This window comes from Sinohyriopsis cumingii, chromosome 15 (assembly GCF_028554795.1).
Source record: "Sinohyriopsis cumingii isolate HCF-2022 chromosome 15, ASM2855479v2, whole genome shotgun sequence".
In the NCBI taxonomy this organism is placed as follows: Eukaryota; Metazoa; Mollusca; class Bivalvia; order Unionida; family Unionidae; genus Sinohyriopsis; species Sinohyriopsis cumingii.
The window spans coordinates 89718713-89745554 of record NC_142975.1 but is presented as its reverse complement, the minus strand read 5'-3'; the positions used below and the strand labels follow the sequence as shown (position 1 = coordinate 89745554).

General features: G+C 35.4%; 1 protein-coding gene across 1 annotated transcript; it reads right to left on the bottom strand.

The window, feature by feature from the left end:
- Positions 1–294: 294 nt before the first annotated feature.
- LOC149782274 (protein-S-isoprenylcysteine O-methyltransferase-like) lies at positions 295–20371 on the bottom strand. Its single transcript, XM_089933649.1, has 4 exons — positions 20152–20371; positions 14652–14910; positions 11440–11657; positions 295–5169 (listed from the first exon to the last, which is right to left on the bottom strand). The coding sequence occupies exons 1-4, from the start codon at positions 20356–20358 to the stop codon at positions 4987–4989; spliced, it is 867 nt and encodes a 288-aa protein (XP_089789775.1). The 5' UTR covers positions 20359–20371; the 3' UTR covers positions 295–4986.
- Between the last annotated feature and the right edge of the window lie 6471 nt (positions 20372–26842).

Below are 26842 nucleotides of genomic sequence, written 5' to 3'. Positions count from 1 at the left end.
ATTAAGTGACCCTTTCTTCATACATCATTTGCAAGAAAATTCAATGGCAAATTGCACAGAGTAACAGTACTTAAATACATGCAGTTTATTCAGAAAGTTCATTAATTTACAGTACTTTAAAACTGTCTATTTTGATATTTTCATTACAAGAAATTATTGATGCACTGAACTCAAAGGTCATAATTTAAGCATATTTTTAAAAAAAATGAAGATTCAATTTCTTTCTAACAAATGAGGACTAGAAGTTTAAAAATCATTTGGATGCTTTTAAAAAAGAAAATTCTAAACAATATGTTCTGTTTTCTTCTCTTTATTTTCCACTTGAACAGTAGCAAGAATATAAAATGTACACAAACCTACAATTCCCAGCACATGTCCCAGTAGCAAAAAAGTCTAAACAATAGTTTGATGAGATGTTAATCATCTCTCTTTGTCATACTCAAAACAGCTGCTGCTCTCTACGATATGTCATCCTTTGTGTTGCTAATGTTTGTCAGTTTTATCTTATGATTCAGTAAACAAATTCAATTACACAGTAATATTAATAGACAAACTGAAAGTTCCTACACTTAAACATGCTCCTTAAAAATATATTTTAAAAATCAGATAGACCAAAGTTTTGAAACTTTGAAGTTGAGATGATGGTTGGGTTTTCAGAAGATTTACATTGTAGCATGTCATTTCTCCGTGTCATGCAGCTGAAAATGGTGTGCACGGTTCAAACATTTTGTTTTCTTCTATGATTTATTAAACCTTTTTGTTTAAGGTCACTGCACCCTGAATTCAGCATATTGTGGCAATTAGCAAACTGATTTAACGACCAAGTGCAGTAGCCATAGTTACTATCCCTAAATTATCTGCCTATAGCTGTGTTGTAACTATTAAGATTGGTTCAAGGTACAAACCATCCATTTTCATTAAAGTAATTACTTATGCACCAATTTAAGTGTTTAATTAAATGGGTTATGTTCTCACCAAATATGGAGGCATTTCTAACCATGTCTACAATCTTGACATGACTCAAATATTTTTTTGACTTTGTCTGGTTTTTAAACTTACAAGATTTCAGTGGCAAAGTACTTGGTTTTTCCTTCTCCATCATGTCTGGTGCCAACTGGAAATACCAGCTTCACATGGGAACTCACTGTCAAACATTTTGTCGAATATGTTATTGTAAATCTCAACTATAATTTCTCGTAAGTAGATACCGTGACATACTCATAAAATTCCCGTTGCTACTTGCAATACTCCCCATTATCCCCAGCAGCAAAAGTGCCCTTTTGATCCAATATTAAAATTACAAACACGTGTTGATATTTTTTAATAGTTTAAAATGTATAGCAATAAATCATTCCCGACAGTTTATAGGTTGACTATTCTTGAATATTTGAAGTTGAAAATAGTGGAAAGAACGAGTTGGATACGGTGTAAGAATGTCAAAGCTGTCAGGACTTAAAGTACATGTAAAGTTTTCTTCAACTGTGGGGCCATGAATCTTGGCATGACTCCCCTGAATTTAAAAAATTTAAGTACAAGATTTCAGCAGCAAAGTACTTGCTTGTTCTCTCTCTCTCTCTCTCTCTGTTTGCAGTGCACACCAGCTTCATCTGAGAACTCACTGTCAAACATTCTGTCAAAGATAATGTTGTCCACCTCAACTAAATCTAATTTCTCATCCTACATAGTGAAATGCACATAAACTGTTCATTGCTACTTGTGGTACTCTCCCATTATCCACAGTGATAAGTGTCCATTTTAACCAAATATGACTGCATTTCTTAAAATTACAAATATGTGTTGGCTTTTTTGAATAATTTAAAATGTATAGCACTAAACCATTCTGGATATATTATAAGTGGACTATTATTTAATATATCATGTTGTAGAAGTAGTTACAGGCTGTGTGTGTGATATGGAATGTTTGGTGTGTGATACGGGATCAGATCTGAATATCTCAATTGCATGCCAGATCAGCCATGTAATATTAAATGGGTAGGTAACAGCATCATATTTTTAATATTCACCAGATACAACCATTTTGTAAAATGCAAGTTAATTCATTGAGCTATTTTGTCTTGAATAATAAAAACACGATGTTAATATCCTCTAGGTCATAACTAGATTCATTGGGACTTTTTGTACATTACTTATGGAAACTACCGATGTAATGGTACAAGTACTGTGGTACATACCACCGGAACAAATTACCATATGTACACTAGTATACCCCTCTACCTCATAAAGCATAGTGACAAAGTGCAACGCACTATAAATACCTGTTACCTAGTCGACTCCATACGCATAGGCCTGCCTGTGAACTGTTAAGCAATGTAGTGTATGTTATGTTTAACAGCAATTTTCACCATTTTACGTTTTTGGTACACATCTATTAAATGTGGAAAAATTTAAGAGTAAAGTCCGATTGTTATAGTTGTGTAATTATTTTTCACGGAAGAATTTTTTATGTGCTTTAAAATCTTGAAAGAACTCGTTCACCATCATGTCAGTGAGGCCGCGTGACCAACCGTAGCTGCCATTTCCCATACTCGAAATTTACATGTTTTTCGTCTGCGTCTACATCACTAAGTCATCTGAATTTGATAATTTATAAAAACTAATTGCTGCCTACATCAATATCAGAGCCTTTACCTAAGTTATTGAATCTTTCATAGTTGTGATTCTAATCATGAAAACTTCGTAAGTACTGAATGAAATCCGCGACTGCCATTTTGGAGAGTGGAGATTATGACCCAGTTACTTTAAATAGCAGCTATCGACCAGTGCATAAACAGCAACCACGTGATCTGATGTACTTGTCATTTGCAGAAATGAATGTAGTATCTAATAGGGGGGTTTTCCCCGAAGGTGGCGCTATGAAAACCAGCTCAAAATGGCTGATGTTTACAGCAGGCGTCAAAAGGCGCTTCCATGCGAATGGAGTAGAGGCGTCAAAAGGAGCTTCCATGCGAATGCAGTAGAGGCGTCCAAAGACGCTTGCACGAGGTAAAGGGATACCAGTAATAATGTGCACCTATATTCAATACCCTCCCAAGACAACCCAGGTCAGCTGCCTCAGTGTGTCCTTAGGCATGGTACTTGGCTCTCAGATCCTTTGCATGATATAATCAATGTGTTGAGAGTGCCTCTAATGAACATCCAACAATTTTTAATAACATACATTAGTCTCACCTTCAATACAATACATTTACATGGTTCTCATGAGTCTAATAAAATATGACAAATAATATACCATATCAATAAAAACTGCCTGTAATGAGCTATGTCATACATATTGCTAGTCATACATTATTACAAAAGTTTTAAAATTATTATCCACCAAAATAATCTTATCGACAATGCTCTTCAAAAAGCTTTCTCTACATCACAAAAGTCACTTAAATTATATGGAAAAGGCTAGAAAACATTACTCTGTCATAATATTTCCTCACATATATACAACTTCACAATGTGTATTTAGAAATCTGCAAAATGTGTACTGATTGATGATCATACTGGTAAATTCCACCCATTTGAAGGCATGTGTATGTTGCCTTTCTGATATGTCACCATTATTTGTGTGTGTTCATTGTGCTTTTTATTTTTAATGTAGGCTTAACAATTTTAGTCATATTGCTAAGATATCTGCAGTGTGACAGTAGCATCATGTCCCACCCAGATGCACTATCCTGACACCAGGCTGACCAGTCCTAACACTAACCTCTTAATGCTGAGCACCAAGCTAGGCAGCTGATAGTACCATTTTCATAAGTCTTTGGTATAACTCGGCTTGGTTTTGAACTTAATACCTCCTGCATCCAAAGCAGATGCTCTAACCATTTAGGCCACTAGTGGTGCCCATGGCAATGCAAGCATCCATTCTGGAGAAATAACCAAACAAAAAAGTTTAAAGATGGATGCCAAGATTTTGGAGGATAGATAAGTATGACCTTAATATGTGACCTCTACAGGTGTTTTGGTGAAAAAACAACAAAATGCCCATATAATGATCTGTTCAGAAGATTTTAATGATAACCACTGTAATGGTCCTATCGGGATATTATACTTGCATCACTTTCATACAGGACAAACTAAAAAACATAACAAGTCTGTCATGGACAATCCCATGTTGATCTGACCGTTTGTTCTGGACAGGAGAAGTAGCAACAACATGACCTTCAGGATGGCTGCCAAAGTAACCATTTTGGATGTCAAACTGGCATCAAATTCAGACTATCTGTATTGCCATTTGCAGTCTTTTTGTGAAAAAACCATTTTTCCTGACCATTTATGCTGGAGGAGCAGCAATATGACTGTGAAAATTGTTATTGCATGGTAGCTACACTGGATGTCAGATCATTAACACAGCATAAGAAGTTGTTCAGTAAAAATCCCAATTTAATCCATTTAGCAATAAGAAGACAGATGGTCATTATGGCAGCCATCATGAATGTCAGATCAGCATTATTTTCATTTACAAGTCATGTGAAGTCCTTTAATAAAAACCAATGTCAATAAGATCATCAAGTCAAGAGTAGCAAAATCAAGGTTTACAGGATGGTCACCATAGCATCCATAGATATGTAGAAAAATCCATTATATAAAAAGTGAAATGCTTCAACATTTAACATCCATAGATATGTAGAAAAATCTATTATGTAAAAAGTGAAATGCTCCAATATTTAACACGCAATTAACCCTAATTTCCTCATTTAATTATAATTTAAATACACACACTATGTACAAGTCTAAAACATGTCTCTCCTAACCAACATCCACCACCAAAGTTACATTGCACTTTTGTTGCAATATGGATCTGTGTAATGTGTTATTGTTCATTTGTGTCCTCAATATTTCAAAAAAGGATGTGTGTAATGTCTTTTTGTTTATATGGCTCGAATGTTTCAAATAAGGTTGTGGAAATAAAGATCACAGCCAATGTATGAAATTTCTTCCTCTCCTGTTGGATAGACCTTACAGCTTAAAATCTCAAACTTGTCCTCTGTACCCATAGATAAACGGAAGACCTGTGCTCACTCTCCTTTGATAATCCACGTAATCTTCTCCAAAAAAATTCAGTAAATAGATTTCTTCCTCTTGCACTCGTTCTTTGAAAAATCGCCATGATGCCAAGGTATATCCCACTAAGCAAATTGGATTACATAGTAAGATCTAAAAAAGACAAGAAATTATCCGGATCAAAATATTATAGACCTGCTCTTGATATGTAACAAAAAGATACAATGATACGATAATGTGGCTGAAACTGAATTTTATTTCGAAAGCAGCAAAGCCTTAGGTGAAAATTATTTCTTTTCTCTCATGTAACTAATATGGTACAAATTTAATGATAAATTAAATTAAAAGTCACCAAACCATGGCAGTCTAAACTTTCAATTAGAATAAAACAAAAATCCCCAAATGAGAAATTCTTCTCAACTTTGATTGCTCAACCAGACTGCCAAATATCCATGATGCAGATGCACCCTTTATACCGAGTCATCTAGAGCGCTCTCCGTTACGGATCACTGCCATCTCACCTCTGTCTGCGTGGGTTCAAGTCTCTGATTCGGCCAATGTCGGTATGTGAGAAAGCTTGCCAGTAGCTTCTCGTTGGTCGGTGGTTCTTTCCGGGGTTTTCCTGGATTCTTCCTCCATCATTAATACTGGCTGCCATGTATAACCTATCATGTGCTGAAAAATGGCGTTAAACCCTACAACGACAACAACCAAATGTTTCATGGGGTTCCAGGCTTGGACTTGAATTTGTTGCTAAAATAACTTTAGAGCATTCTCAAAACCTTTTCAGCAAGAAATTCAAGCTCAAGCTCAAAATCTGCAAATTTTGATGATTTGTAACTATAATTAGAATAAAACCAGGATAAAAATCTTTCCGATTTGTAAAAACAAATATGTTTGTGAATCAGACTGCCAAATTTTGACAACTTAAGTGCTGGGTTTTGCACTTTAGCATCTTGCCCAATAAATTTCCTTTTATGTTCAGAGTGGTCTTCTGTCTTAAGATAGTGTAGAAGGCAGCTCAGTTAGCAAGGCAATGAACACCTTCTCCAATGGCTGCAGGTCTGATAGCCACCCAGGCCAACCCGTATTGGCTGTCTCGATGAATCCTTGGGAAAAGCTCTTACCTCCAAATTCTTTGACCTGATATAGATGATATTTGATTGTACTAAGTGACTGATGGATATGTTTCATCACGTGGGTGAAAAACCCAATATTTCTATCTGTGGCAAACCCACAAGTGAAAATACTTGCTGTTTCACCGATGAGACGAAATATATCCATTATTCACTTGAAACAAGCAAATTTTCTTTTTATTTTATGCTCCAACACAATGGCTAACTAAATTGAAAAACAAATTTTAGCCGCAGTTTTTGTATGGTATTATGTGAGATAATGTCATCTGTTTAGGTTAATGTCCTGCTGTCTTTTGTGTATATTTGTACAGAAAATATCAGTAGTAACATAATTCTCTTTCGTAAATCATGCTAAATGAGCACATTTCAAAAACATTAAAAAAATACTACCGTATTTACCGTATATGTTGGGACACCGTATTTGTTGGGACACCATAGAATAATTTTTAAAGTAATTTTTTTGTGCACTGTATGTTCTGGGACACATCGGTTTTTTTCGAGTCGTAAGTTGTGGGACACCATTTAAATCATTCGAAAATTACATGTCGGAAATTGCACTCCAACTGAAATTTTATCTTTAAAAAATATAAAACTGTATACTTGACATAAAACTCTTCAATCCACTGCAGCAGCATCTCATCAACACAACCCTTCTCCTGCACACGTACGATCTATTCTTTTGGTACATGACTATATTTTTAGCTTTCTCATACCGTGAAAAAATGTTAGAGACAACACACCACCTGAAGCGGAAACTGCAAGGACAAAAGTCAGATGTTTTCAAATCTGCACAAGTCTTGCTAATTCTCACACTTTTGACTCCCATCTTATAGTCATTCCATCCAGGAATGCAATCAAAGTACACTAGAGTTTTATCCATGTTAATGATCATATTGTCGGCGAAATCTATTCATCACGTGATTTTATTTTGCTCCAAATCTTCTGGATGATGCTGGGTCATCGATGTTCGCGCACAAAGCATTATATTGTAAACTTTAAAAACTGTTCCATTGTTTCACTTTATTTTAAAAAATGTCGTGAATACTGGTGAAAAGAAACCCAAGTTAGCTTCCATATCTCGGCCGTCTTTGTTTATTCGAAGCTAAAATATAAAAAATCGGCACAAGTAAAAGAATCCAAGTTGGCTTCTGAGGTCAGCTTGCTTTGCAATAAAATAATCTTTGTATTGATATCCTTTAAAAAAAAATTCAGCTTCCGAGCCCAAAATCAGCTTCCGACGTCGGCTTGCTTTGTGATAAAAATAACCTTTGTCTTTGATGTCCTGTCGGTAAGTTCAAAGAAGAAGTTTACTGTTGGCTGCCAGCTGTGTTTATTTACCACCAGGGCTTCTATGTGCATGGCATTTTTTGTAGTAATTATTACAAAGGTGCATTGATGTCTGCGGATAAATAGTAATGATACTTTTGTAACCCGCGCCGGCGAAAAGATTTTCACTTGTACTCAAGTGAATGTGTTTTTAAATAATTATTTTTTTTGCGAGATACTGTCATACAGTAGACCTGGATAAAAATTATTTTTGGCTATTTTGAACCTAACACCGTACCATGCGTGAATGGCAGTTGTCTTCAATATATCGGTTGATTATTTCCCTCTCGTTTGCGAATACATCGACATCTGTGCCCAAAGCACTATATTGCGTCAAAATTTGTTCCATTGTTTCAATTTTTTTCAAAATTCCCGTGAATATAATTGAAAAGGAACCCAAGTTTGCTTCCATATCTCGGCCGTCTTTGTATATTAAACAAAAAAAAATATATATATATAAAAATCGGCTCACTTCACAAAATCCAGTCAGCTTCCGATGTCGGCTTGTTTTGCAATAAAATAACTTTTGTATTGATATCCTTTGCCAAAAAAAAAAACAAAGTAACCAAAGTCGGCTTCTGAGATCGGCTTGCTTTGTAATAAAAATTACCTTTTGTCTCTGATGTCCTGTCGGTAGGTTCAAAGAAGGAGTTAACTGATTGCTGCCAGTCATGTTTATTCACCACCAGGGCTTCCATGTTCGATGTGTTTGGCATCTGTGGTTACAATTAATACAAAGTATCATTGACGTCTGCGGGTAAATAGTAAGGATAATTCTGTAACCCAAGCTGGTGAAAAGATTGTCAATTACATTTAAGTGAATGTGTTTTCAAATGATCATTTTTATTTGCGACATACTGTCATACAGTAGACCTGGATACAATTCAATCTTGATTATTTTGCACCCAACACCGTGTCATGCGTGAATGGCATCTTCAAGATATCGGTTGACTATTTCCCTCTTGTTTGCGATTTTGTTGGCTTCAGTTTTCAGTCGGATAACATGTTCAGACTTCGGAGCACAACCACACACAACTGATGCACGCTACAGTATGGAATCCTACGCTTACGGATTTCGTGGAAATATTTTATACTTAAATGCTCATGTTGAAAAAAGGAATAAATGATAACAACACAAGGTTAGTTTCTTTCTTTTTATTATCAATTCAACGTTTTATTTATCTATTTTATTGCAACGTACAGTGGGGTGGGGGGAAACACAAATGCAATACAATTTTATTTCATTTCTTAAGTCTTGGGACATATGACCAATGTGAAAAAATGTTTCACCATAAGTTCTGGGACAGAAAAAAAAAAGTTATTTTATCGTGTCCCAACATATGCGGTAAATACGGTATGTATTTTTGGGGATTCAAACCTGGTATACCCGCATAACAGGTCACTTTGCTTACCACTAGATCAAGCAATTGACAACATGACAGATGAAATTGTTTCATTATAATGTTAACAATGTCTACTGACTGGAGAGAATTATCAACATTTTTCTTGTAAAATCAACTACTTCACAGACTAGCATAAAATAGTCAATAATGATTTAAAAGCGTCACTAAAGGCAAACATTCAAGTAACTTCTGTAAGACAGGTTTCAGTGCATTGTTTTTTTCATGCAAGCTTTTACACCATTATTTCCTGTCTGCATGGGTTCAAGTCTTGGGTTTGGCCAATGTGGGAACAGTGGAATCCCGCTATTACGTGATAATTGGGGTCCAAAAAATTGGATTCCGTTTATGTCGGGGTCGTGTTAATGTGGGGTTTTACAGTATTTTACTTTTTTCAGAGAACAACTCATTGGCACATATACATGCATTCATGTCTAATGTATATGATGAATAGGGTATCAACACCGTTTACTATCATGCCGTCATGGCATTCAGTTCATCTATAATGCATGTAATTCCATTGAAAAATTGCACAGATTTACAATATTCAATAATTTTTCCCAGATCATTGTGTCTGAATTCAATGTCTAATATACAGCATGAACAAAGTATCAACACCGTTTACTTGCCGTCTGATATCGTACCGTTGGGGCTTGAAATTAATCCATAATATATTTAATTCCATTGCAAAAATTGCATACATATTTAAACTATTCAATAATTTTGTCACACATCATTATGTGTCTGAATTCAATGGGAAAAATTAACAGCAAAATTAGGTTAAGAAAGATGAAGCACGTGTACGGTTTATTATGTTCCAGGGTCTATGAACGGTGTCTGTACAAATTTCATACTGCTAAAATTTTCTTATATGCATTTCCGTGTACATTTATCCATTTCAAATTTCCAAAAAATAATGCTTGTACTCTATTCGTTTGAATGACTACAGCAAGAATAATTACCAATCAACACAAGCTTTTAGCGTGCATACAACTTTTACTTCAGATTTTGTGAATATCGAAAGAAACGTGTGAAAACTACTATATTAACAACTGCGCAAAGTACAGAGAATGGCTTGCATTTGTGAACTTGCTCTTCAATAAAATATTTTTTATAAAAAATAGAAAATTAATAACGAGTTCATAAACAATCACCTTACCCATGTAAAACCCAAGAACTAAGTGCAGTCACTTTCATAACAAAATTTTAAGCTTAATGCATGTACAATTTCATACCCTTTCAATTTCCAGCTAATAAAGCGGACATTATTTACTGGTCAACTGATTGCGTCTAATAACACCGCCAAGCCCAGCAGACGTTGGCGGCTTTCGTTTTTTGATGTTTATTAAATTGTGAGAATCTTTTATCAACCACCGCATTGTCTGCTGTATGCAGTTAAAGAAGAAACACATGTTGGCTATTGTTTGAGCAACAACTGTATACAGAATTAATTGAAGACAATCACAAGGATGACTTACTGGCTTTACTCATGGACCAGTAATAAGTAACATTTCCAATAATGTTTATTTTGGAATAACACTTCAAGAACCTGGTGAAATTTTTAAATTTCATAAGCTACGCCACGATCGTATTATATTAAAATTCATACGCGAACTCTTCCCCAAAGTGATAATAAACATTTTACACACTATTTCTCATACTTCAAAAAAAATGATTCCAGGCACAAGAAAAAAACACATACATGTATTTAAAATTTCAGGAACCACAAAACGATCATATTTAATTCGAATTAATATGCGATCTCTTCCCCATAATGATAATACATTTTTTATACACTATTTCATGTACTTTGCACAAAAAATATTTTTTCATGTGTGAATGAATATACAAAATTTCGGGAGCCACACCATGACCGCATTATATCCGAATTTGCGTTATAGTGGGGGGCATTATAGCGGGGTTGCACTACTGTATGTGAGAAAGCTAGCCAGTAGTTTCTCATGGGTCAGTGGTTCTTTCCCTGGATCCTTCCTCCACCATTTCTACTGGCCACCATATATAGCCTATCTTGTGCTGAAAAATGGAGTTAAACCCTACAACAACATTATTTCAAATGACACCTGTAAACACTTTCTCATGTATATATTTAATCCTTTAGTTTGCATAAGAAAAAAGTATTACACCTTATTATTCCTAACTCCACCCCCAACATTTTGTTCACTCTTTCCCTTTCATTTACCCCTCTGTCTGTATTCCAGGTTTTCTAATTTAAAACTAATTAATATATAACCATGTAATAGCTTACGTCATAAAGTTTTGGGACATTTTTTGTGTCTTATCATTGAACAAGAGACTCCCATTTTGTTGCGCCTGTAATTAAAGTTAGCTTAAAGGTACACAACTTTCACTGAGTTTAATCTAAAAACATTTGAAAATAACCATGATCATTTCATTTAAGCATAGATAATATTGTTGGCAAATGTGCAAGAGTTTAAAAAAAAGTGCCTCATCCTCCCAACACACAGAAATAATTTCTAACCAAGGCATTGCAATCATATAAAAAATTGTAAAAGAATTTCAAGCAAGCATGGAATACCCACCTGAGTTCCGATACTCCAGTAAAACCATCCCACGTAGGCTGGATGCCTGAAGAGAGAATACACTCCCCATGTCACAAGAATGTGACCCTCCTGTTTCTCGTACTGAACATAGTGATTGAAGTTTGTACTAGCTGTATACATGCTAGCTTTCCTCAGTGTATCTCCTCCCACAACAAGACACAAACCTATTATACTAATGTAGCTCAGCTGCTTTAGGCCTACAAATGAAACATGATACATGTCTATTACTGTTAATTAAAATGTATTCTTAGGTCTACATTTATAAGGCCTACAAATGAAACATGATACATGTCTATTACTGTTAATTAAAATGTATTCTTAGGTCTACATTTATAAGGCCTACAAATGAAACATGATACATGTCTATTACTGTTAATTAAAATGTATTCCTGGGGTCTACATTTATAAGGCCTACAAATGAAACATGATACATGTCTATTACTGTTAATTAAAATGTATTCCTGGGGTGTACATTTATAAGGCCTACAAATGAAACAAAATACATGTCTATTACTGTTAATTAAAATGTATTCCTGGGGTCTACATTTATAAGGCCTACAAATGAAACATGATACATGTCTATTACTGTTAATTAAAATGTATTCCTGGGGTCTACATTTATAAGGCCTACAAATGAAACATGATACATGTCTATTACTGTTAATTAAAATGTATTCCTGGGGTGTACATTTATAAGGCCTACAAATGAAACATGATACATGTCTATTACTGTTAATTAAAATGTATTCCTGGGGTCTACATTTATAAGGCCTACAAATGAAACAAAATACATGTCTATTACTGTTAATTAAAATGTATTCTTAGGTCTACATTTATAAGGCCTACAAATGAAACAAGATACATGTCTATTACTGTTAATTAAAATGTATTCCTGGGGTCTACATTTATAAGGCCTACAAATGAAACAAAATACATGTCTATTACTGTTAATTAAAATGTATTCTTAGGTATAAATGTATACCTACAAATGAAACAAGATACATGTCTATTACTGTTAATTAAAATGTATTCCTGGGGTCTACATTTATAAGGCCTACAAATGAAACAAGATACATGTCTATTACTGTTAATTAAAATGTATTCTTAGGTCTACATTTATAAGGCCTACAAATGAAACAAGATACATGTCTATTACTGTTAATTAAAATGTATTCCTGGGGTCTACATTTATAAGGCCTACAAATGAAACAAAATACATGTCTATTACTGTTAATTAAAATGTATTCTTAGGTATAAATGTATACCTACAAATGAAACAAGATACATGTCTATTACTGTTAATTAAAATGTATTCCTGGGGTCTACATTTATAAGGCCTACAAATGAAACAAGATACATGTCTATTACTGTTAATTAAAATGTATTCTTAGGTATAAATGTATACCTACAAATGAAACAAGATACATGTCTATTACTGTTAATTAAAATGTATTCCTGGGGTGTACATTTATAAGGCCTACAAATGAAACAAAATACATGTCTATTACTGTTAATTAAAATGTATTCCTGTGGTGTACATTTATAAGGCCTACAAATGAAACAAGATACATGTCTATTACTGTTAATTAAAATGTATTCTTAGGTCTACATTTATAAGGCCTACAAATGAAACAAGATACATGTCTATTACTGTTAATTAAAATGTATTCCTGGGGTGTACATTTATAAGGCCTACAAATGAAACAAGATACATGTCTATTACTGTTAATTAAAATGTATTCCTGGGGTGTACATTTATAAGGCCTACAAATGAAACAAGATACATGTCTATTACTGTTAATTAAAATGTATTCTTAGGTCTACATTTATAAGGCCTACAAATGAAACAAGATACATGTCTATTACTGTTAATTAAAATGTATTCTTAGGTCTACATTTATAAGGCCTACAAATGAAAGAAGATGCATGTCTATTACTGTTAATTAAAATGTATTCTTAGGTCTACATTTATAAGGCCTACAAATGAAACAAGATGCATGTCTATTACTGTTAATTAAATGTATTCTTAGGTCTACATTTATAAGGCCTACAAATGAAAGAAGATACATGTCTATTACTGTTAATAAAATGTATTCCTGGGGTATACATTTATAAGGCCTACAAAGAAAACAAGATGCATGTCTATTACTGTTAATAAAATGTATTCCTGGGGTATACATTTATAAGGCCCACAAATGAAACAAGATACATGTCTATTACTGTTAATAAAATGTATTCCTGGGGTATACATTTAAAAGGCCTACAAAGAAAACAAGATACATGTTATTAGTGTTAATAAAATGTATTCCTGGGGTATACATTTATAAGGCCTACAAATGAAACAAGATACATGTCTATTACTGTTAATAAAATGTATTCCTGGGGTATACATTTATAAGGCCAACAAAGAAAACAAAGATCAACGTCTATTAGTGTTCATTAAAATGTATTACTAGGGCATACATATAAAAGTCTGACACATGAAAGAAGATACACATCTATTAGTATTAATTAAATGTATTCCTAGGGTATATGTTCATAAGGCCTACAAATGAAAGAAAATTATGTCTGTTAATTAAAAGAGATTTTCTAGCGCTAAAATGCGTAAAACAACAACCACTTTAAACGTGTAAATAATCTGTGCAAATGACTCACTTATAAATGGGGCTGTACAGCTATCCATCAAAACGTTTTTATCCAAGAGTGCCAGGTGCAAAGAGAGAGAGAGACAGTGACAGTGGAAGAGAGAAATCTAATAATCTTCAGAGTAAGACAGACATAGAACACAAGGCCAATGAAAGCCTGATTTACAATAGGAAATCAATTATTGAGAAACAGTAGTTGTTGTTGTAATAGCATTTGTATTGTGAGCAGTACATGCATTCAAGTCAAATCTCGTGGCAGTTCAGTCTTTGTTAATGTGATAGCCCATGAAAAATTTCACTCCATTTGTCACATATTAACTTCATAAATTGCAAAAATGTAAATAAGTTCTGAAAAACTCATATTTAGTTCAACCTCTTGAAAATTAGTATATAAACCTTGCCCTCCCTCTCCACCGTGTTAGGCACCTAATTAACTGGAAATATTTACATTGCCCTCCCTCTCCCCCTTGTCTGCTGCCTAATTACCTGGCAATATGTAATGCTTTACATTGCCATCCCTCTCCCCTTTGTTTGGTACACACTTACCTGGAAATATGTAAAGCTCTAATACAAATTCTATCAAACTGCAGAGTGCTGCTAGCTTGTATTCTCTGCTGTGGTCAAGGAGGTAGGAATCCAAGGTTAGAGTCTTTGGATTGGCGACTGCCGTGACAAAATATTCTGACCAATGGAAAAAACTAATAGCTGCTAGGTAACATCCAAAATGGACCCATGCTGATCCAGAAAATGCTATCATCAGCCCAATGGCAAAAGCACATCCAAGAAAACCCCCACGTACTCCAACCTGTACAAAATTAAGGCCAAATAATATACAATGGTAAATACATGTACTAGACCCAACCTTATTACAGTTCAACTTAAGTGTGTTCAATTTATTCTCAAAATTTGCTTTAAATTTCTAAAATCCTTCTATTCTCTTCACACAAAAGGCAATGAAAAATTTGTATTACATAATGTACAATTTTTGTGTAAAATTATGCTCTACACATACTCAGTTCATTTGTAGTCACCACTGATAATGATTCTATTATGTCTATCAAACATACAGGCTTATATATCACATTTTGTGACCTTTATATATATATATATATATATATATATATATATATATATATATATATATATATTGTTTTAGCTTTGTGACTCAGGCTCCAATTCAAGGAACGAATGCATCCATTTACATTAAAGAAAGATCAAATACTGCTCCCATTTTTTTAAAATCCTAGTTTGAATCCTGCATAATAATATACTGACTTGTGGAGTAAACAAAAACTCACACGAAGAAAGTTTTCAGTTACTTGATAGTTTAAACACAGTTTTAATATTATTAGATGTAAGATATTATAAAATGTAATGCCGTAAATAGATCGTGGATAAGTTTCTGGTCAGGAGTGGCACAGATACTAGAAAGCTGAAAGCAAACAAGATACTGTAAAAAAAAAAAAAAATGCTGTCGGATTATCTTTTATTTGATCATCTCAAGAATGAGCTTGAACCCGAAGTTCAATTCCCAATCGTGTTCATGCTGTAGTTAAGTAACTATTTTGCTGTTTATTTGATTTCTCAGAGGTCTTGCTAGGATTTTAAAAATAGGAGTCCAGGACTCCTATTTTGGAGAAAACAGGAGTCCCACCAGCAAAAGTTTCAGTCCCCTACCAGAGGCATATTGGGCATACATGAAGTGGCTATATTTCAAGATGAGCAGAACCAGTGGTTGCCAATGATTTTAATTTTCTAACTTCTTTACACCTCTGACATATTGCTCTTCTTTGTCCATTAGAGTGAGAGTGAATTATGTCCAACCACTCAGCAGCTAGTCAAGTCTTTGAACTTGCCACCAAACTATTGGGTCATGTTCTCCAGATCTACTCTTACAATGACATGTACATCTGGGGTCTTTCAGAAACTGAATTTTCTCATTGTAAATATCAGCACAGCTAAAATGATCATTTTATCAACAAATTTTCCCATTCAGCAGATAGTTGAAGCAGGACTGGCAAGCCCTTGAATTTGCTGTCTGGAAAATGCGTGCATTCTAAGGACTCCTGTATAAGTGATTGTCTGCGTCCCAGGTAAAAAAAACTGCAACCAAATGCGCATGATTAAGCATTTCCAAGACCTCTGTTTCTGCTTTTGAACTGTTTACATTTTGTTCATAATTTTTCATTGCAGATACATTTGACTTTAGCAGTAGTTTTCTTTAGAAGAGAACTAATTTTGCATTTTCTAATCATAAAATGATGTATTCAAAGATGATATAACATTCCTCAGGGAAATGTTATAATTTTATAGCTTACTACAATATTTCTATTATTTTCAAGACTCTTAGAATACTGGAATTTTCTTTTCTAACCAAATACCTTGTTCAACAAGTCTGTGGTTTTGAGGGGTTGAGTTCGGTGATCCTTGTACAGATAAATACAATACTATAGCATCAAGGTCACTAAACTGGCCAGTCCTACAGTGGAAGACATCCATCACTGATATTTATGTTGTCTGGATGCAATGTCTTACTTCCAGTACAAATGGTGTTGTGAAATCCCCAATTAACTGACAGGGGAACTAGAGAACAATTCTAAATGCTATCATCAGACATACTTATTTTTATGTCCTTTTCCTAATGGAATCAAATTCTGACACAAGCAAGTGGATGCATTTTTGAGTTCCAATGATATACATTTCAGCTGGTTGAATGCTATCGTAGTCATGGAATGCTACGTTTTTTTAACATAATTAAGCTATCCAGGCATCTCTTTCTTCATTTTGTTAAAAAAATTCACCACAATTTTGAAATAACACTTCTATTAAATCCATAATACTGAGGTTACTCAAAACCTCCAAACATGCCATTAATATAGAAAGTATCCAGTCTTTAGACATCAAATAAACCCGGTTACACAAAAATATCACAAAGATATATTAGTTGCAGTAGATCTGTTGTTATTGTTGTGGGTTTAACAATACTTTTAAGCACATGATAAGTTCTACACAGTGGCCAGGATATCAGGTGAAGGAAGAACCTGAGAAAACCCCAGGAAGAACCACCAACCTATGGGAAACTACTAGCAAGCTTTCTCATATACCCATGCTAGCTGAACCCTAGACAGAAGCAAGATGTGAGTGATCCATAAAGGAGAGCACCTTGGAACATTTGGCCACCTGCAGTATAGCATTACTTCATTATGAGTAACAGTGTCAATAAACCAAGTGTGTGAGATATTGCTGGAAATTTGGCCTTTAGTTTCCCTGTCAATCAACCAGGGAACATGTTATACAACACTGTTTGTGTTGAAGATATCACATCCAAACAAGATAAATATCAGGGGTGGACATCTGACATTGTAGGACTATAAATTGGTCAGGTGAATGATTGTATGCGAATTTGCCCAGTACTGAGGTCAAAACAAGGTGACAGTCTAATAATATTGTTTTCATGAGTTTAAAACTTGACCACTTGTTTTAAGCCAAGTTCAGTCATAATGTCAATGAAGGACTGGCAGCCTGAGTTACTAAGTGTATCCCAAAGTATATTCTATTTGTCTAAAGTATTCACAAATATTCATGTTTATTTGTACCCCCTACTGAATGCTGGCACCAGTAAGTTCATGGTGTTAGCGCCCCATCATGACAATCAGGTCAGAAATTGTAAATTGATGAATGAGCTCAATTTTGTGCATTTTTACATCCTTGATGCTTTTTGTTAATAAAATCATTAAGGGGGGACAAACAAATGGGAATACTATAACCAATGTTGTCTGTCATAATACAATTAAGACATCAATTACAAAGTAGTTGTCAATAGTTACTACAACTCGATTTGACAATGTGTTTATGGACTTAACAGTGTCCATCACAGGTGGCTGATGCAAGCTAAATGTTGAAAAATATCAATAGCCTGAAGAAAACAAGATCATACCAAGTGACAAAAGTTCTTCGTATTATTCCTATGATCTGTTCTGACACAGGACCTTAACTATCACACTGTATAAGAGACAAGGTAAGTAACTTCCAAGCACTCCCTTCCAAACCTCACACTGGATCTCAGGCTACTATTCTTGTTTAAGAAGGCACTCAGCCATAATTTGTGGTTCATTTTACTCCTGATATATTTTTCTATTATTAAGCTATCGTTGACGTTTCTGCATTTCCACCGACAAAGTTATGCTCATGTACAATTTGACAGTACATATAGATATATGTGAAAGTTACTATATAGTATAAAAATGATTGCAATACATACCGTTTTGATATAGAAAAAATAAAGTAAATAATTAGTCTGCTAAATTTTATTTATTTATTTGCTAAAAAATATACCAGTAAGTAATAACTTTTGTGCCACTGAGTAAAGTGTGCCACAAAAGTACTCTTCACTCTGAGTAATTTTTTGTTGCTGTTACAGCTTTTAAACTGAGTGGATGTAAAGAAAACACTTATGTAATTCTTTCTGGCAACAAGATTCCAAGAGTTGATTTGAGCAAATGGCAAGATGAAACTTACCTTTGCATCTTGGTATCACTGTTATTGAATTAATGAAGAAAGATGTCTTAGAGTTGCATTTCTTTACATGTAGACAACTATAGGTGAGTGTAACTTTGTTGAGGCAGGCAACATTCGCACAATACTTACATTTGGGGCAACACAGAAAAATTTGGCTTGATAAATAGAAAACTAACCCAGGAGTTAAATTAATCATATTAAGACAGAGTGCCTTTTTGGACAGGAACAGCAGCCTGAGATCGAAGGTCAGGTGTGGAAGGGAATGCTTGGAAGTTACTTACCTTGTTTCTTATAAAGTATATGATTCACCAGTGTCAGAATGGATCTAGACCAACCAGATCTCTGCTTTTTTCTTCTGACATTACTGGTAGCAGAGACTGAAGCAGTATTTCATAAGGATGTTTCCGCATAAATACTTTTGGACTATCAACCGTTCCCTAGTAATTAATCAATTTACTGAGACTGTTCTCTGTATGCAGATGGTAAGTAAATCCCCCTCTTTTGTCCTATAGCATTAAATCCTTTAGAACACAGTGCTACCAGTAATGCCTGACTGAAATAAAAGGCAGAGATCTACTATAGTCTGAATATACCTCCCAGTTTGTTTGTACCCCCTATAGATTTAAAAAACAAAAAGTATAAATGAAAAAAAAAATGCATAGAACTTAGTACATTTAGTGATTTATAATTTCAAACCTGATTATGCCCCTGGCAGCCCTAATAGCATTATCTTCTGTGCATTTCATTCCCAACAGAAGTTTTCAGTGTAAAAGACTACCCTGCTAATGCCAGTGATTTTCAGTTCCTGTACATGACCATTTGCAACAAAGGGGTGCATGCACAAATATCTATGTACATACACAGAAGGAAAATACTCATCTGCTTTCGATATTTGCAATGTCAATCAAGCAAAGGAAAAGAATGACAACTACAAATTTGCCTTTCATGTGGACTTAACAAACATTGTAATTTCTATGTTCATGTGTGCAAAGGGATATAACTCTAAACTCTCAACATTACAGTAATTTACAGCATTATCTGGCAGTTACCAAATAGAATTAACTACATTACTCTGTTGTCTGAAGAAAATACACTAGCCCATAGTATACGCAATATGGCGCCATGTCAGTATGTTAAGTCCATTAAGCATGAAAGATGCTGAGGATGCCACTGTTTGGGCCACTGGTCAGTCAGATTAGAAATTTTAAATCAATGAAGGAACTGACTAAGTTCTGTTCACTTTTTATCATATTAAAGATTTCCGTTATTGAAATCGGTAGGGGGGATACAGGCAAACGGGGAGGTATATTCAGACTCTAATTGGTCCAAGATCATGAATTACAGTAATCTGGAAAATTTTGTGTTTACGTGGTATGATTTTTTTTTTTCCTTCATGTTATTGATTTTTTTCAACATTTAGAGTGCGTCTGCCATCTGTGATATCCATTAGTACTCATTTTGTACATAAATTTCCATTCATACTGCCGGGCATAACATTCGAAATCAGGTGAGCATCGAAATAAGGTACCTTATAAAGGGAATGGTAATCTTTGTAGACCAATAGCAAAATCACATTAAACGTCACAATGTAGATGAAGGTTATATAGAGTTTAAAATCCTCCCAGATATATTCTAAAGTCTGGCCCAATAAGCCTATTAACGAAGTAAGAAACAAGCTGCCACCAGCTAGGAAACATATTAAGCTTGTCCTTCCTTCGCTACACAACGCCGCCATAGTTGCTGTTGTCCTGTTTCCTCCGGTAAAGAAAACAGACAACAAAAATGCAAAAGTAGTTATAAACCAGAGTGAGGGCATTCGTCTCTCACCAAGTCATTGTAAAGTCAAACTTTCAAAACGGGAATACATAAGACAAACAATAAACACATGAAACATTCATTTAGAAAGCTTTGCATTAGTTTGGATCTAACATTTATTAGTTCAAAATTGTACACATTGCGTCTGATTGGTTTAAATTCCAACGATGTTCCAACCAATAAGACGCGATTTCCACAATTTGAAATAACACTTCAATTAAATCCTCAATCATGGGGCAGGAAACCCCAAAATCCACCCAAACAGACTTTTGATACTCATAATATATAAAGTATCTGATACTTAGGTATCATATATTACATGAAAATATCAGAAAGGTACAATAGTTGTAGTAGATGGTAGATTTTATTCCTATGGACTCGAATTGGCCTGTAATGAGTCCAACCCGGGCGCTTTAAATGAACGCCCTTTGGAGCTGTGCAGGGGCCATGTAAGTTGCACTTGGTTATTTTTTTTATAAGTTGACAATTACCCATTTAAGTATATATCGTCTTTGCATATGCCTAATATTTTTCTAGCACGCTTATTTTTGACTGGCTGTTATTTCAATATGAATTAAATTACGTAGCTTCAGCTGCGGAGGTGGGGGGGGACCGAAAGAAAGATTTTTCGGAGGGAGCTTCTTATCAAGGCCCATTTTCAAAATAGGGGCTAAAAATATTGTTTAAGCCAAGGAGTGCTGACTCATTAAACGATCCAAAGGCCAATCCGATGCTATACATGTGTGTGTGTGTGTGTGTGTGTGTGTGTGTGACCAAATAAAGAAATGTTGGCCGACAAATTTAACTGACCTATAAAAAAAATAACAAAAGGAAGTTTCCACGAAAAGGTTGAATGACGGCGGATATCTCTTAAATCTTGGGTAATTGCTATATTTTTATTTTTCTATTGCAATGGTTGGGTCGCTAAGTGTGAATTTTTAGAGATTCGGAGAATTTGTCTTTTTCCATTTTTCTTTTTCCATTGCAATGGAATAGTCAGTCAAAATAAGCGTGCTATAAAAATACTAGTTGAATCTGGTCATGGCCGTGTTTGGAACATAAAACATAACACATTCAACAAGATTCCTGTAGCAGCAGGGAAGTCGTACAGACCAGGTGGCTCAGATAAATTTAAGCCTCCCACACAAACTTTATCCGTAGAAGCCTCAGAAAGCAGAAATAACGCCTCCTACGCAAATTAATCCGCAAAATTTCAACCCAAAGTGCATTTTCAGACATAAAAAAAAAACAGCATTTTTTGGGGGGGGGGTATTGTAAAATTTATTTGTGATTGCAAGATTGGGTTGCGGATACTAATTTTATTTCACATTAAAACAATATCGTTGAAAATAAGATGAGTCGGAAAACTAGCACAGTTGGAGAACCTCAATCTGCTAGATTAGCGCGAGAGCAATTAGCGGCATTAAAGAAGTTCATTCCGACAAAACGATTATTTAAGAGAAATGTTCGTGGTTACGAAGATATGCAACATGGAATTTCAGAAACTTCGGCAAAATGGTTGAAGCCAATAACCGGAACAATTGAGCAGGTTGTATATGGTGACGAAAAAGATCCAGATACCAGAAAACGTGGAATTTTTCGTGCGTTGAAAGGTATTGAGGATCAATCACAAACATTACCCGAGCGATTAGCAATAGCAGCAGCGGCGCAACAACTTGCAATTGCTGATGGAGAACAACCTGGAGGAAAAAAACCTGGAGGAGGAAAACCTTTAATGATAAAAGGAAAGTTTAATATTGAGAATTTAAAAGAAAATTTTACCGAGGAGGGATGGGAGATGATATCGCGACCTCTCTCGGCACTGTATACTATAGAACAAATTGGTGATTTTGCGGAAAATTATTTTAGCGATCGAAATGAATATTTGACTCCAATAGGAAAAAAAAGATATGGGACTCGTGATAATTGGTACAGCATGGTATATAAAGTTTATACGGGAAAAACACATGTGAGTGTAGTAACGGATCCGCGTTACAGAAGATTTTTAGAAGCGGCAAGAGATACACAAAGATTTAATAAGCAAGTGGCGGAAGAAAGAAAACAACAGGAGAAGGAAGAAAAAAATCTAGAGAAAGAAAGAAAACAACAAGAAAGAAAAGAAAAAACTAAAACACGAGGAAGAAAAGTAATACCACAGGAAGATATTCAACCACAGGAGCCAATATTTCAACCAGAGGAATTAGGAGCTAGACCAAAGGAAGATATTCCACCACAGAAAAAAGAAAGAAAATCGAAAAAGAAAAAAGATCAAAGTGATGAACCGATAATTGTACCCGAATATAAATCATCACCGGCTAGTAGTTCGTTTACAATTGATCCTAGTGTATCAGCGGATAATTATTTGAATATAGGAAGATTGTATTTACTTAGCAACTATGATTCAGTAGTTCAAATGACTGCGGATGATTCTACGGAAAATAAAAGATTCTTTTTGCGAAAAGAATTTGATGCTGATAAAGTTAAAACTGTTGATTGGTATGCGATAATGTATTTTGGTAGTTTAGGAAAACCAGTAAGATATTCCGATGAAGATTTTGGGAAATTTATATCGGATGTTGGTAATTACAGAATAGAGTTATCAGAGGGAAAAGCAATAGCAAGAGCAAGAGCAAGAGAATTTTTAGCAACACCTAAAAAGGATATTCCTGCATCAGCATACTCCTACCTCGATCCATTACCTACAGATGTTTCTACTTTATTACAACCTCTTCCTCCTCGTCCCACTCCTCTTTCATTACCTACAGGTAAGGAAAGTTCGCCACCTGAGAGAAGTGGTACTCCTGAAAAGGCTCAACTGAGTAATCTTCTTACTATAAGGGAAAAATATCCTAAACAAGATAGTCCTACAAGGGATTTGCCACCGAAGTCATCGTCGTCAGGGACATCTTCAACGCCGTCAGATGAAGTATTTTACGTAACGCCATTGGAATCTCCAGAAACAAAAAAAACAGGAAGCGGATATTCAGTTTGCCCTGACAGTGTTGTCAACGATGTATCTCGCCTTGAAGTATTAATCGGAGGAAAGCGAGCCGGAAATAATTCCCGTGAGATAGTCAACGAAGCATCAGATATTTGTCAGCGATTATTCCGTGGTGGTATCATCGATTCTCACATTTACAAGGAGTTTGTCGATGAACTCATCGATTAAATCAATACAATTGAAATAACATGATTATTCATAAACATCAACGCAGACCTAATCAGGTCCGCATAGTAAACTCTCGATTGCCAGTATACAAATATATTCACGGTAATGGATTCGGCGATATCGTTGGAAGTCTTGTCACGCGAGTAATACCTAAAATTGGACCCGTGATTAAGCAATTTGGGTTGAAAGCGATAGGAAAGATCGGCGAGACTGCCATTTCTGGTATCGGTAATTTGGCCAGTAAAGGCTTCAACGCTATCAAAGATAAAATATTAAGTTTAGTACGTAAAAAGCAACCCGTCAAATTACCTATTACCAGAGAAATGCCACCTGAAGTCAGTAAGGCCATAAATGATGCGGCAAATAAAAAAATAAATGATCTAGCACAGGAAGCTGCTATAACAAATCTAGCGCAGGAAGTTGCTAATACAAATCTAGCACAGGATGTTGCTAAGAAAAATCTTGTAAATACAAGTTTTGTTTCAGGTAGTGGTCTTCGTTTTAGACGATATTATTAGTAATAAATGTTCGCACAAGTGTCAAATGAAGTATTTGATATGGACGAGCCAGTAGGTAGGGACACATCAGTGCGAGATTTTCAGTATTTCTCGTACGATGTAGTTGAGCCAGATTCAAGAAATCGGAAGGAAATTCAAGTCCACGATACAACAAGATATTTTCTTCCATCTGAGGCGTATATCGAATTTGTTGGTAAAATTGTAAAGGCAGCTGATGGTACCAACTACGATGCGGATTTTGGTGTTGGTTTTGTCAATAATGGTATCATGGCATTATTCAAGAATGCCACTTACATGATTGATGGAAGAGAGATTGAATCAATTACGAACAACGTTGATATAGCAACGACTATCATAGGTCTAGCAAGATACTCGGATGATTTTACCAGATCAGCCGGTCCTAGTATGATGTTTGCCAAGGATAATTCCAACTACCCTGAACATTTACCATTTGATATTGGTAGACCGGTAGACCCCGCTGGCCAACCCGCTGATGTTCGTTCAGCGATGATTGCCCCCAATGGCAATTACAATCTTGGATTTGCCATAAGAAAAAATATGTTGAAGGGAGCTGAACGAAAATTCTCCTGTGCAATTCCATTATCTCATATTTTTGGATTTTGCAGACATTTCAGAAAAGTTATTTACGGAGCGAAGCATACGATATCTTTCGTTCGAGATGCCAATGATGACAGAGCCATTTGGAGAGATCCTGGTGATCCTGGTAAAGTTGTCCTTGAAAAAATTACCTTGTGGATGCCAGCAATAGTTCCATCGATGATCATAGAAGAAAAATTATTATCATTTATGAATCAAGGAGGAAAATCCATCATGTCTTGGTTGACAACAATGACTGACTCTAACGAAAATGTTAATATGGACGGAATTTTTACCTGGCGAATTGCTTCACAGCAAGGCTCTTCCGCACCTAGACATATCTTTGTTGCTCTGCAAAGCATGATCAGAGACGATCAATTACATAGTAACATGATATTCGATCGATTAGAGGCAACAAATGTATCGTTGAGAATAAATGGCCAACAGGAGCCATCCGAGGAAATAGCCATCGATTTTGAGAACAATTCGACGGCACGTGCATATCATCGATTACTAAGTTTTATGGGACGTGATCAAAATATTGATACCGGATTGCAAATATCACAGTTAGATTTTAATACTCTCTATCCCATCTATTATTTTTCCCTGGAACATCTCGATTTGGTAAAGCAGTCGGTTGTTGATATTCATTTCAAAGCCAGAATTAACACGGGAGGACCAGCAAGAGCAATCGCAGTTATTCTTAGTGATAGAACAATGATCCTGGAAGGCATCAGTGGTAGAATGAGAGTTATCGACGCACCCGTAGAAAACATGTAATAAATTCTAAATTTAGATTAAGTGATTATTAATATGCCATACGATCACGTCAGCGTAACTCTGACTCCCGGTCAGGTGAAAAAACTTCATGCAGCAACAACAGCACGACGAGGTTTAAGTTTAACCTTAAAAAGTAATCAACTTCACGGTGGACCTAACAAACTATCGTTAACTAAAAATCAACACGGACATTTCACCAGAGCCAGATCAGCAAATACTGGTATTCGCTTGAATCTCTCGATAGGTGCAATCAGAGATATGATCAAAGTAGGTGGTATTTTTCCTTTATTCGCCGCTATTCCAGGATTAATAGCTGCAGCGGCCCCCATGATTGCAAAGGCAGTAGGATTAGGTGCACTTGGTGGGATAGGTTCCGCATTAGGAAGGAAGGTCGTCGGAGGAAGATATCGCAAAAAAAAGGGAGGGATATTCCCTCTTCTCCCTCTTCTCACAAAATTGATGCAGCCGCAACAAGGATCAGGACTTTACCTAAGACGACCCCCGTACGGATCCGGTCTAAGTCGAGCCTACCAGCCTCAAATTTAGATTTAATCAGTGAAGCAAAAAAAAAGAAAATAAAATTTTTCAGGGGCGTATTTATGCGAGATCAACTACCGGATAAACCAAATCCTACCGAGACAGGAATAATAAACCTCGATAAAAATTCCGGCCCTGGCACTCACTGGGTTGCTTACGCGATTAATCCTCGCGAAGTTATTTACTTCGACTCATACGGATTAGCACCGCCAAATGAATTTATCAAATATGTGTCAAAACTAAAACTTCCGGTTTGGTATTCAACACTTCCAACACAAACATTAGCAGATCCACCAATATGCGGTCCAGAGTCAATTAACGTCCTTGATGCAATTTCAAAATCATCCAATCCTTATCGCAAAATTTTATTTGAATATACCGTAGATAAATATCATGGTTGACATTTACGGTAGATCTCTCTTCAGAAAAGAAAAAAAGGGAGCAGTCGACATCGATACATCAAAATTCGCAACCAAGAGCGATATTAACAATCTTTTATCGCTGTCAGAGGTGGATCCTGGCGAAGTTGCTGTTTTTCAAAATACCGAAGGGCGATTACAAACTAGCAACGTTAAAATAACTGATATAATCAAGCGAGACGAATACCGCGATCACATTAGTCAGTTTACTCGCCAATCGGAGATGGTATTAAAATCTATTGCTGATATCGCCGATATTATAGCGAAGTTACCCCTGAAGGCCGATAAAGCATTACACGACGATCTTCAGGACAGAATGACAAAAAGACTTAACAGGCTAAATAACGACCTTAAAAAACTTGACGATGTTTTAGATAAATTTAG